The following is an 11,725-nucleotide window of genomic DNA, read 5'->3' as shown; positions in this document are numbered from 1 at the left end:
AGAGGCTGTATCTCTTTTTTCTCTTTCCAGTGCCTCTGAGACCTGGCTGGAGGTCTGTTCTTTGCTCCTCTCAGGGTCTCACAGTTTCTGAACACACATAATAAGAGTTTCCCATAAAACTCTTCCCTGTTCTGTTCTACAGCCAGATGCATTCAGTGGTTAGCAGGGAAGAAGTAATTCCCCTTTCCTCTTCCTGCCTTACCTTGTGTCCCCTGTGCAGGAAGGTAGACTTGCTCTCTGTTTCAAAGTCCCAGCCCTTTCCACAGAACACAATGGCTGCTAACTGTGAATAAACAACTGATATACATACTGTCTAGTTTAGGGGCTGTAAGCACTTTTAGAGCCCAAAGAATATGTAGATATTAATGGAATGACTGTAATGATACAATAAAAAGAAAAAAAAATGTCCTCAGGAGCATGAAAATCTAACTCCAAAAGCAATTACCATCAGTAACAAAATGCAGTGAGAAGACTAGGATTACTTTAATAGGATTATCTCCTCATTGCCATTTGTTTTTGTGGGTGACTGTAATGCTGCTTCACCTTCATTCCCAGCCAGTTTCTCACCTTGGGCATTGGCTGGGCAAGCTGGACTGTGCAGCTGGGGCTCACTGACCTTCCCGTGGGATCCAGCATAACTCTGTGATCACCTGCTCCTTTGTCTTCAGCCTTCCCTACACTTGTGCCTTTGTTGTCACTGCAATGTTGTTTTTCCATGCTGGGTGATTTTGTGTCCATGGTGGAAGAGGCAGGAATGGGAGAACATGGAAGGATGTGGAAATCTGGTATGTTTGTGGAGATGGACAGACTGTGTTTGTGAGATGTGGAGAAGTAGGGAAAATAATGGTAAGGTCAATGTTATAAGACAAAGGCAGAGACTTGATTTTGAAGGCTGTTTAAAACTTCAGCTTTATCCTGCAGGCCAGGGAGAGCAGATGCAGGGTCAGTAAGGCAATGCATGGTTTATAGTACAAGGAGTTCTCATTTAGCTTCCCAGAGTCCCTTAACCCAACCAATATCCATTACTCATGCCTTTCTCACTCCATCTTGAAGCTCCCTCCATGTTCTTGCAGCACACGAGTCCCAGAGCTTGATCACTGGTACATTCATAGTCATACACTTGGGTGGGGAGTCTGTGGAGTGGTGAGGATGTGCTCAGAGGGACCAGGACTCATATAAGTGGGAAGTACAGATAGTAACCTGGAGAGATTACTGAGATAAACGCTGATGTCGCTGCAGAGACCACGTTAAATTGCACCAGGGATCAACACATCAGCTCTGTGCACAGAGAACAGAGTTATTGTTCTCTCATGTTGCAGGCAGCATGGGGAAGAGTAACTGTCTTCCTCTGCAGATATCTGTATTTATAATGGTCAAAAAGATGGTAGATAGACAGACAGATCAATAGATAGATAGATAGATGTGGATATAGACACAGTTCTGTTCCAAACAGGCAAATGTGTAGCCCCTGGTGTCTGGAGGACATAAAAGGCTCTTCCAGAACTTACTGGAGATCTCATCAGGACTCTCAGCCCAGAACTCACTTACTTAGATGCACCTGCACAGCATAAATACAGGACCTTCCTCATTATTCTTGGAGAAAGTAAAAAAAAAAAACAAAACCAAACCAGAACACAGCTAATAAATAAATCAGGTTTAATCATAAACCATGTACATATTTATAGATAGGGAGGGAGACATGGTCAGAAAGGTGCTGCCCTGGCAACAGGAATAAAAGAACAGTGTATTTTACCAATACAGTACCAATGAAGGGTGGAACTGATAAATGAATATGGGATTTTGAATCCCAGAGGCTAATTTTTACAGACAATCATCATTCTTGGTTTCCTGTCAAATTATAGCACAAACCAGCTCACAGCTCTGCCCAGGACACAACAAGGCAGATGTAGCCAAATACAGAATTTGAGGGCGAGGGAGGGACAATATATCTGAAGATGTTTCTGAGGTATATATAACATATATATTCTACTGTTGTGTACTGTCTTGGGCCCATGCTTTGCCCACAGATATGTGTGCACACTTCTCATTCCAGTCAGCAAGAGTGGCAAGCTCACATTTGAGAGAGTATATTGGACTTTGAGGGCATACAGGAGCTCATCAAACAACAGAGCCAGAAGCAGAACAGGGAGAGAGCTGAAGATAAGGAAGCTTATACTGGGCTGAGAAAGGAAAGAAGTGAATGGATAGCCCCAGATTTATCTGACCAGTCAGTTCAATCCTGTTTGAACAGCCAGGACAAAGCTTTTGTTCTGAAGGACTTCTGCAGTGCAAATGTTTCCATCAAGGTAACCTTTACTGGACAATGAGGGAAACCATGAACAAAATGACTAGAGGCAGGTTAGCAGAGGAAACACGAAGGAGCTGGCCATGTAACCATTCAGTTCTCTATTTTGAAGAAAAATCCAGTCCTGCCTCTGAAGTGGTCTGAGTCTACATATGAGTCTGGTCACTCTCAGCTGATACAGGCAGAGGAAGGAATCATTAGTCCAGTGTCCAGCAAGGCAAAGAGTGGCATTTGTGTTATGGTACTCAGAATTGGTGTGGCTGCTTTGAGAAACAACATCACACCAGGCTTGCAAAGCAGTCAAATGCATTGGCTTTTTGCAGAATAATTTCACTTTCAATCAGTGCACATATTAGAAAGTGTTACAGATGAAAACCACCTTTCACTGGTAGAAAGCAGACACTGTTTAATATCAAATGCACTTGCCATCTGATTTTGCTAAAAACCCACCCCCAGACAATAAAAAAACCCAAAAAATACCAAATAAAATCTATAATACAAACCAACATTCATGTCAATGTCAAATGGTAACTGTCCCAACAAACATAAAATCAAGTTCTTAATGCAGGTGCCCTCAGAAGTGAGCGAAACTCATGCATCCACAGATAGAGTCCGCTCCCAATCTGGGAATCCTCCGTTAAGACTGCTGCCCTTTGAAATGCAAGTCCCACTTTTTAAAAGGAGAGCTCCACACATGCATGCACATGTGCACGTGGGCACACAGAGATACACACACATAACCTCCTCTCTCTTAGCAAGAGCTGCATGCTGGGTAACTGTTAATGCCTTCTGTGCATTTTTGATCTATTTTCTTTGCAACGATAAGGTTGAAATGTCTTTCCTTCTCAGGACTGTATTTTTCAAACAAAAAGGGGAATGAAGAGGAACTACATTACAAAGACAAAAAAATGCACTCATATATCAGGTGTATGATTTTTCCCTGTCATCTTCAAGGATGATGTTATTTACAATTGTGACTCAGCAGAATCCACAGGAAGCTATCCTTTCTCCGTGTTGGGTTTTCTCAATAAACCCCATGAGCCTGTCCTTTGCTTCCACAGACCATTTTTTCTTTAAGGCACTGCATGTGGATGTGTCTTCAGACAGAAGTGCAAGCCTCCTTCACTGGATTGTGCATTTCTCTCTCTCCCTGGACTGACCTTCCCTGAGAACTTTCGATTTGATGTACTTCAGGTCACTGTTGACACTTGGCCGGCGAGCAAAGGGAGAGATCATGCCATAGGCGTCCATGTCCTTGAATCGGCGCATCCGGAAGGATTTCTGTTGGAAAGTGTCACCATACTGGATGGAGATTTTCCTGTGGAGGGAAGGGCTCATCTCATGAGGTAGCTTGGCCATGCTGAAGAGGACATAAAACATCTCATCCACATTGGTATTCTTCTTGGCTGACACTTCGAAGTAAGCACAGTTTTCATCACTGGAGACAAGATTCTCACCTTCATCAGTGCGTACCTTGCGGAAGATTTCACTGTGGTCATTTTTGTTGCCACAGATCACCATGGGGAGGTCAGCTGATTCCTTGGTCTTGTTCTTCAGGCAGGATTTGACCTCAAGGATCTGTTTCTGGAGTCGCTTGACCTCATCAAAGGATTCTCTGTTGTCCAGGCTGAACACCAGGATGAAAACATCCCCTGCAATTAAAAAAAAAGATACTGTAAAGGCTTGTTGGTCACAGTTTCAGAAGAATTTTTAAAAAGAAATTCTTTTATTTCCATCTCCTCACGATATTTTTTTTGTCCTTTGGCACCTATTCACTCAGCTGTACTTTAGTTCTTCTGATTCAACTCCCCACGCCTTTCTACAGTGCTATGGAAAAGACTTTTGTCTATGATGTCACTTCAAGTCATATCCAATTGCACTCCTATTTTGCATTGGGCTTGTAAGTTATTGCCTGTTTTTATCCCTTTCGTAAACATGTTTCTATCTCAGTTCTGCTGCATTGCTCTTCTTTTTACTTCTTTGCATTTGTATCTCCATGTAAAACACATCCTGTTCTGACACCAGAAAGAGTGGAGAGCTGTTAGCCACTCAGCCTTAGTCCTTTGATTACACCATACACGAAGCAACACCTGAACTGGAAATTTACAGCTGATCAGTCCTGAGCACCCAAGTCAGGAATGAGAGGTTTCTCAGTGTGCTCTACTGTCACTGCATTTGCTCAAGAGAAGCAGACAATGAAAAAAACCTGATACATAAATGACACAGATCCCTTGGCAGTTCCTTTTGACATTTCCCGACTTAAAATTCCTTTTGCAAGTAGAAAATATGGCAAATCATTGCCTGTTGAATGACATTTGTGTGGAACATGCTAAGAGAGCTTTCAGGGACTAAAACACACATTTGCATCCCAGAACCTGGTTGTAGGATCTCGTTGAATATGGATTGTAGCCTTGTCAGATGTGAACGTCATGTTTCACTGGCCTGTTAGAAAGGTGGATAGCGAATCCAGAAAGAAGGTTTGTTGTGAGCTGTGGCTGAATCTATGTCTACTGTCACTTTTACAATTAAAGAATATATTTTAGCTCACAACAGGAATGGCTTGACAGTGAGAAGATGCAAAATGGTCCCACCATTTTCCTTTTTTTACCTTTAAACACATTTGCTTATCCACAGACTAAGGAAAAAGGGTAAAAGTAGAGCTATCCTTCTACTGGAATATTAAATCAAGGAAATCAGGCTGGCAATTTTAGGAATAAAAAAAATCATTGGGACTTTCTTGGTTGGAATTCCCTTTCTGTGCATTTTATATTTGTTTTTCACTGTATGTGTCTTATAACAACATGCTTAATTTGCCCTTTGCTGCTCTTTATACCCACGGAATTTCATTTAGCCATTTATTTGTGACATCAATAAAAATACAAAGCAGGAGGGGAAGGTAGATGGATAAGGGAAAAATCTCAATTTCAGACCTTCACCCACTGGACTTCTCCACTGTGGCTAATGCATTTGTTATAGTGCTGGGAACATGCCAACCAGGAAATATCCCTCTATAGAAGTGCATCTTGCAGCAAATCAAGCAGTCTGTTTAGCTATCTCCCAAAAACCAGTCATCTCCAGGCTACACTTCTCAAGCCATCTGTCTATCCTTATGGTCTTCCCCTTGACTTTCTCACCTGTTAGGATGGAAAGCCTCCTCATGGCAGGGAAAGGGTGATTCCCGGAGGTGTCCAGGATGTCCAGCTGATACATGTCTCCCCGTATGTTGTAGACCTTGCGATGAAAATCCTCGATGGTGGGAGTGTACTGGTCGTCAAAGCGGCCATTGAGGAAGCGTGAGACAATGGAGCTTTTCCCCACCCTGGAGGCTCCCAGCACTACCATGCGGTATGAGTTCTTGGCTGGCACATTCAGGTTGCAGTTTCCACCAGACATAGTCTTCATCATTGCTTGGTCCTGAAAGAGGAAATAACAGAGTTGAAGGAAAGATCAGAAACCAGATGGAGGGTAAAATAAGACAGCTCCTCACCACAAGCTTGCCAAAGAACACTCTGGAGCATAGTCCTGCATAGTAAAGAAGGGTAATCAATACAGAAATCTTTTCACTGGAAATGCTTAAACTTTTTCAGTCTCGATTCCAGGGAGTTTTTGGTTTGCTTTGGTTTTATCGATGTTGTTGTTTTCTTTCTTTTCTTTTAAGGTAATGTAAAAATGAAGGCATTTACAGTGGAAATAACATGCTTTTGAACTGTAGTTTGCTGTTGCATTTAAACATTGAGGGCTGGATTTATTAGCTGCCCTTCAACTGAGACACCAGGTTCCTTCCCGCCATCAGCGTCACTTACACATTACCAGATTTTTCAGTAGAACTTGGTTCTCATTTAGATACATAAACACAGAGGTCAGATTCCCCAATATATTACAGCCACTGCAGCTGCCATTAGAACCTAGATCGCTTCGTTTGGTTGCCTAAATAGGAGCTGTGCATAATACTCATTTTCTGAGATCAGCCAAAAGTCAGACAGAAAAACGAATCATGCTTAACATCAATGCAAGCTAGACATCTCAGTAACTTTAAATAGCTGGTCCCATGCTACATTCATTGCTGATACAGGGAATGTGAGACACAAAATAGCACTGGCTGGGGATAAATTCAAAGATCTGTGCCTCCAGTGACCTTTTAGAAACCAGATTTTAAATTTGCTATTTGGACTGGTAGTGTGGGAACTCCCCATAAGCAAACTATCATTGTTGCAGCAGAATGGCTGTCAATGGGTAGAACTGCAGAAATACAGATTTTTTTAGGAGCTCCAGTCTTTATACATACAGATGTTGTGGGTGCTACTGGCTTTGCTAAGCACGAGTGCTAAGTACAAGCAGGAGAAAAGATGAAGGACAGCCATCTTAAATAGCTATTAGACAAGATTTCCATCCCTTGACATTTAAAGTGAGTCTAGAGACCCTGGAGACTGCATTCTGACAGAGCACTCAGATGCAGGAAACTTTGGAAGGAAAGAAAAATTGCTGCTCAGACATTTTTTTGTGTACCAGTTCAAATGAATTGTGTGCTGTAAGAAAAATACAGCCCCTGTGTGGGGAAAGCTGCCTGTTTCAGCAAAGGAGGCACATTTTGGACACAGTTTATTTTGGTTACTAGATTCTTATTAAAGAATAATCAAGTTCCCACTGTGTCATTTATTTAACTTAGGTGTTGTTTATTTGATATTACAATGCAAGTACTTCATGTACACTGAAAGATCATTTCTGAGTCCAGATCTGGATTCCTATCTTTCCCTTGAGTGGATCTTATCTCCCAAGCTTTTATGTAGCTGACAATTATTTTAGTGAAGAGCTTAAAATATTTTACTTTGTTTACCATGTGCTAAGCACCAAAGCAGCAGTGAAGATACAGTCACTGCTAAATAAAGATGTCTCTGGAATTCTGACCCAGCATCATTACAAGCTCTGTAAGGAAACAGCAAAACATGACTATTTATTATTATTGCTATAATTTGCAGCACAACAATGGCATATTCAGCCCTACCTAAAGCACAAAGGAAATGCAATGCTCTCCTCAGAGTAGCTTACACTCTGAATTACATTCAGAGGGCAGGACAGCCTAATATCAGAGCCAGACTAACGTCAGAACAAAACTTTGGATGGACACATACATTCAGAATTACAGTACTGTTGGGATTACTGTGGCAGGAATGACAGCAAGGAGTGCAGCTGGTATTTGAACTGGGCTCTGTGTTTTGTTTACCACAGGACCTATCTCCAATAGTGCAGAAACACCATATTCAGTCTCTGAAACACTCCCGTGTACAATATCCTACATAGCCAGTCCAGTACTGCTCTGCATCCATGGGCAGACAAAAAAATGCTTCCTTTCACCCTATCAGGCTTATTTATTTGGCAGAGAAGAGCAGGGAAATAGATTAGTTGTAAAAACTACAAACTACTTTACTGCCCAGGACCGGTATCTGGAGGTGAGGCAGCTCCTCAGGCCGTGATGGACCAGTGTAGCTGCATGAGGGCAAGTGGACTGTGTGGTTTACACCTGCTAGAGAGCAGTTTCATACAAATCAGTGCAAAAGCATCTAGGAGTGAGCACAATTAAGCATTTTGAGCTAATGCCTTTTATGTCCTGGATAGAACATGCATGCTGAGGGACCTGATCAATTTACACTGTCCTTGTTCTACCTGTCAGGGTATTCAGTCAAGAGGACTCCTGTGCTCTCTTAACTGCATTTCATTTCACTCAAAATATGCTTTTCAGCACTTCGATTCATGGAGCTGCTACTCCTCACCTCTGCTGCAAATCTGATTCAGGGTGTGCCATTGAACTGGGAGCTTATATTTGTGTTTCGTGCCTTCTCTTCTTATCCCCTCAGTCCAGTTTTTCTCTAGTTCAACACAGTCTGCCTTCTTTCCTCCTCCAAAAAGGAATGAAACTTCAGCCTCAACACCCAGGAGTGGAAGGGGGGAGCACAGGGGGGAGCACAGGGGCTCATACAGTGAAAAAGATTAAAGACAGAAGAAAGGAAACAGAGAGAGACCACATGTTCATGTACTAAGTAAAGCAAAATCAATCAGAGGGGAATGAGGAGACAAACAACCTCCAGCTGGCTTTAATCTACATCTTTTTCTTCCAGTTTATTAAATGCTTAAGCATAGATTAATTCCCAGTGCTACCTTCTGGCTTGATGCTAGAAACTTTATATTAGTATTTTATATTGGTACAGTACAGGGATTTCAAAATGTCATAGAAGTACAGGCAATTAATGTTATCTCCACTAAATAAAGGGAAAGGCTCATATGCCCAGAAAGAGCTGAAACCACGGTCCAAAAATCAACATTAAACCCCATTTCTCCTGACTTCCTGTGTTATCCTCTACCTGCTAACCACCACTGCTCTTTTTACAGGCAGGCACTGGAGTGAATGACAATGAATCTGCTTTTGTATGCTCTGGAGAGCGCTTGTCTGAATTCCAGTGAGGTACTGACAAATTTGATCATGAGCACTCATAGGGAGATACCTAAGGAAGATATTCTTTATTGAACCTGCCCAGAGCTATTACACCTTAGTTTTCCATCCTCCCATCAGGGTGTATGCTCTCCCTACCACTCCCCATTCATGAAAGTCTTCTGAACTACCTCCCTTGCACTCCTCTGTCTTCAGCTACTGGTTGTGTCTCTGTTTGCCACCCCAGTGTTAATCACTGCACCCAGCTAAAAAGGACATCGGCAGACACACGCTGTATCATGCATAACAGACCTGTCACTTCTTAATCACTACTAGTGTCCCCGTAATTTTCATGCACACCAAAATCACTCCTGTGGGATGCTTGTTTCCTACTTTCACCCCAAATTCCGTGCCGATTTCTTACCTCTCTTTCCTTGGAGGAGCAGTCCTGGATCTTGGTGCAGTCTGATTAAGCTGATAATTTGAATCAGAGGTGGCTGCTGTTGTAAAAGGCTGTTGTTCTGTGGATCCCACGTTGCTTGTTCTGGGCTCAGTTCTTCTCCAGTATTTTCCAAGAACTTAGCAGGATTGGGAAGGACCGCAGGGCTCCAGAGGGCGTTCCCCCATGGATGTAAGTACTGGATCAGGCAACAGACACAGGCTAAAGAAGAGTCTCAGAACCGGTGACAGTTTTTCCCTTTGGACAGGTGAGCTCTTTCACTCAGAGGCTCAGTTCAAGAAAAAGAGAGGCAGAGTCTCTCCTGCTCCCACTGCCTTTTCTTGCAAGTTGTACTTCATAGGCTCTGCTGTGGGAAAAGAATTTCAGCAGCAGCACCTACTTGTGCAGGGCAGTGGGTGCATCCAGCTGGCCCACCCTGTCTCTGTGCCACCTCAGATCCTCTGGAGAAAGATCAGAGTGGGCATGGAAGTTGTCTACAGTGACCTTATGCTTTCCCAGACCTTGCCTGCCACATCCCTCCCCATGAGCTTCTTTTCTTCTGGTCTGAGATTTGCTTTAAAATATTCTCTCTCTAGGACAGAAGGGGCTTTTCTTCACATTTGCCGGTTAAGTCTTTTTCCTTCCCTCCCTGCCTTTCTCCCTCTCTCTCTCACAACTACTGGCAAATTGCAGATTTTCCTTCCGTAGGACTCACAGATAATTGGCTCAACTCCTCCCTTGAAGTCAGTGTCAGACACAGGGGAAGGAGGGGTGCTGAGGGGGTGGGATTTTGTGCCTATTGGAAAAATCTTTTCTCCTCTAAACAGAAAGTTCATGTGCATTGCAGACTGCACATTCCCCGTCTTTCCACCAGAGACCTGTATGTATGCATGTGAGGGGAATGAGTTAGTGTATGTGTATGAGAGACACAGGGAATTCATTTACTTTGCAAGCTGTAAATTCATAAGCTGTTTCTAAAAGCTCTATACTTCCGTGCTGATTTTTTCTGCTAGACAGCAGCAGACTGACTCATTCCCCAAGCAGGGGCTTTCTGTCCATAATTTCTGTAAATCTTTTGCTGTGTGGAATGCTTTCCCCTGTTTGCTCAACCTCAAGACATTTACATCAGAATGGCTGGTCGGCTTGATTAAGAAATGAGAATAATGTGTAACTGTTGCTCTTTCATTAATATTTAAATAAATGAAAAAACTAAACTAGGGATGAGTAATAGAAATGTTAAAAAAGGTCAAACAAACTGAAAGTGTGTGGAACTGAAGCTCAGGAAAAAGAGAGAAACAAACTAAAAATAGGGTGAATTCAAGGAATTTGTTCAACCCCAAGTGAAACATTGTGTTTGCAGTTTATTTAATTGCTGATTGACTTGAATTTTTTCTCCTTTTTGAGCTGAAGCAATAGTTTAAATCTATGCATTTATTTTAAAAGATGTCAAAAAGCTTGCTTTTGAAAGATTTGAAATGAAATACTTCAGCATTTCCCACTTAAAACTCCTAATTGGGGGTGAGGCAGAAAAAGAAGAGAAACACTGAGATTTTCAAGATATTTTGACAATAAGAAAATGGAAGGGAGGCACAGTCTTCCAAATGCAAACACAGTTTCAGGTCTCCCACAGTTGTCCCTCTTTTTTTTCCCCCTGAGAAATTCACTCTTTTTTCGAACACAAAGATTCTTTCAATTACCGTGTATGTATCATCCCGAAACCTCCTCCCCTCACCAATTCCTGCAGCTTTTGAGGGATTTCCAAGACGCCTCGCTTTCTCTCCTCCTTTTCCTCAGAGCACAGGGATGTTTCTGTTGCCACCCTCGGAATAAACCTTCCCTCCTTTGCCTGCACTCCTGGTGCTGCACAGTAGCCATCCACAGCCATCTGCAGCAACCACTGAGGAGAGTTCCACAGCTGTTGCAGGCACAGCCTGACAAGCCTATGAGTGTCTCTGTGCCCACAGACCTCAAAGGATACAAAGCAGGCTGTGGGATGAGTCCAGCTGGAACTGTCTGTGAGAGGAAGCAGCTCCCACTGAAGTCAGGGTCATGGTCATCCTAAGCAGGATGTGCATGTGGGGACTCACAGGCTAACACAAAGGCAAAACAACATTGATCAAATTTGGGAAGCAGCAGATCCTGCAAACAACTTTAGATTTGGGAAGAAAAGGCAGGACGTGGCAGAGCACAACTGAAACAGTGCAGCAGTACTGAACTGGTATTGGGTCATTGTTACAGTGCGGATACTGCAACACGATGTATCAGACAACGAGGCCCCTGGAAAGAAATACATATGGACCAATTCTTGGTAGATGTTTCAGAGATGTTTATTTCTCCAGCCGCATGGCCGGGATCTGCCAAGGAACTGCTCAATCACGGGACCCGAGGGTCCTTGCCCGCGCAGGGGAACACAAAACATCCAATGGGGAACGAGGCTGACCAGGGGCTAGGGAAACCCTGTGGTCCCCCTGCCGAGGCCCCTCTCCCAGGACTAAATGGCAGGGGGGAGGCCCCCAACATTTCACCCGTTTATTTTTAACAAAAAGAGATTTTAAAC

General features: G+C 43.0%; 1 protein-coding gene across 1 annotated transcript; it reads right to left on the bottom strand.

Annotated features, from left to right (window-relative positions):
- Positions 1–1,639: 1,639 nt before the first annotated feature.
- RASD2 (RASD family member 2) lies at positions 1,640–9,932 on the bottom strand. The gene is made up of 3 exons (XM_042051033.1): positions 9,154–9,932; positions 5,440–5,719; positions 1,640–3,957 (listed from the first exon to the last, which is right to left on the bottom strand). The coding sequence occupies exons 2-3, from the start codon at positions 5,708–5,710 to the stop codon at positions 3,428–3,430; spliced, it is 801 nt and encodes a 266-aa protein (XP_041906967.1). The 5' UTR covers positions 5,711–5,719; positions 9,154–9,932; the 3' UTR covers positions 1,640–3,427.
- Positions 9,933–11,725: the final 1,793 nt, after the last annotated feature.

The sequence above is a fragment of the Corvus kubaryi genome, unplaced genomic scaffold, assembly GCF_017639235.1.
Source record: "Corvus kubaryi isolate FWS band 111438036 unplaced genomic scaffold, C.kubaryi_AGA036_p1.0 74, whole genome shotgun sequence".
Classification (NCBI taxonomy): domain Eukaryota; kingdom Metazoa; phylum Chordata; class Aves; order Passeriformes; family Corvidae; genus Corvus; species Corvus kubaryi.
Note: the sequence above shows the minus strand (reverse complement) of the source record. Positions and strands in the feature narration are given on the sequence as shown.

What these genes read in the sequence shown, in the direction of transcription:
- RASD2 (XM_042051033.1), bottom strand. Translation starts at nt 5,710, where the DNA reads ATGATGAAGACTATGTCTGGTGGAAACTGCAACCTGAATGTGCCAGCC. An exon ending in GAGGCTTTCCATCCTAACAG is followed by an intron (nt 3,958 to 5,439) that starts GTGAGAAAGTCA and finishes TTTTAATTGCAG; the next exon opens with GGGATGTTTTCATCCTGGTG.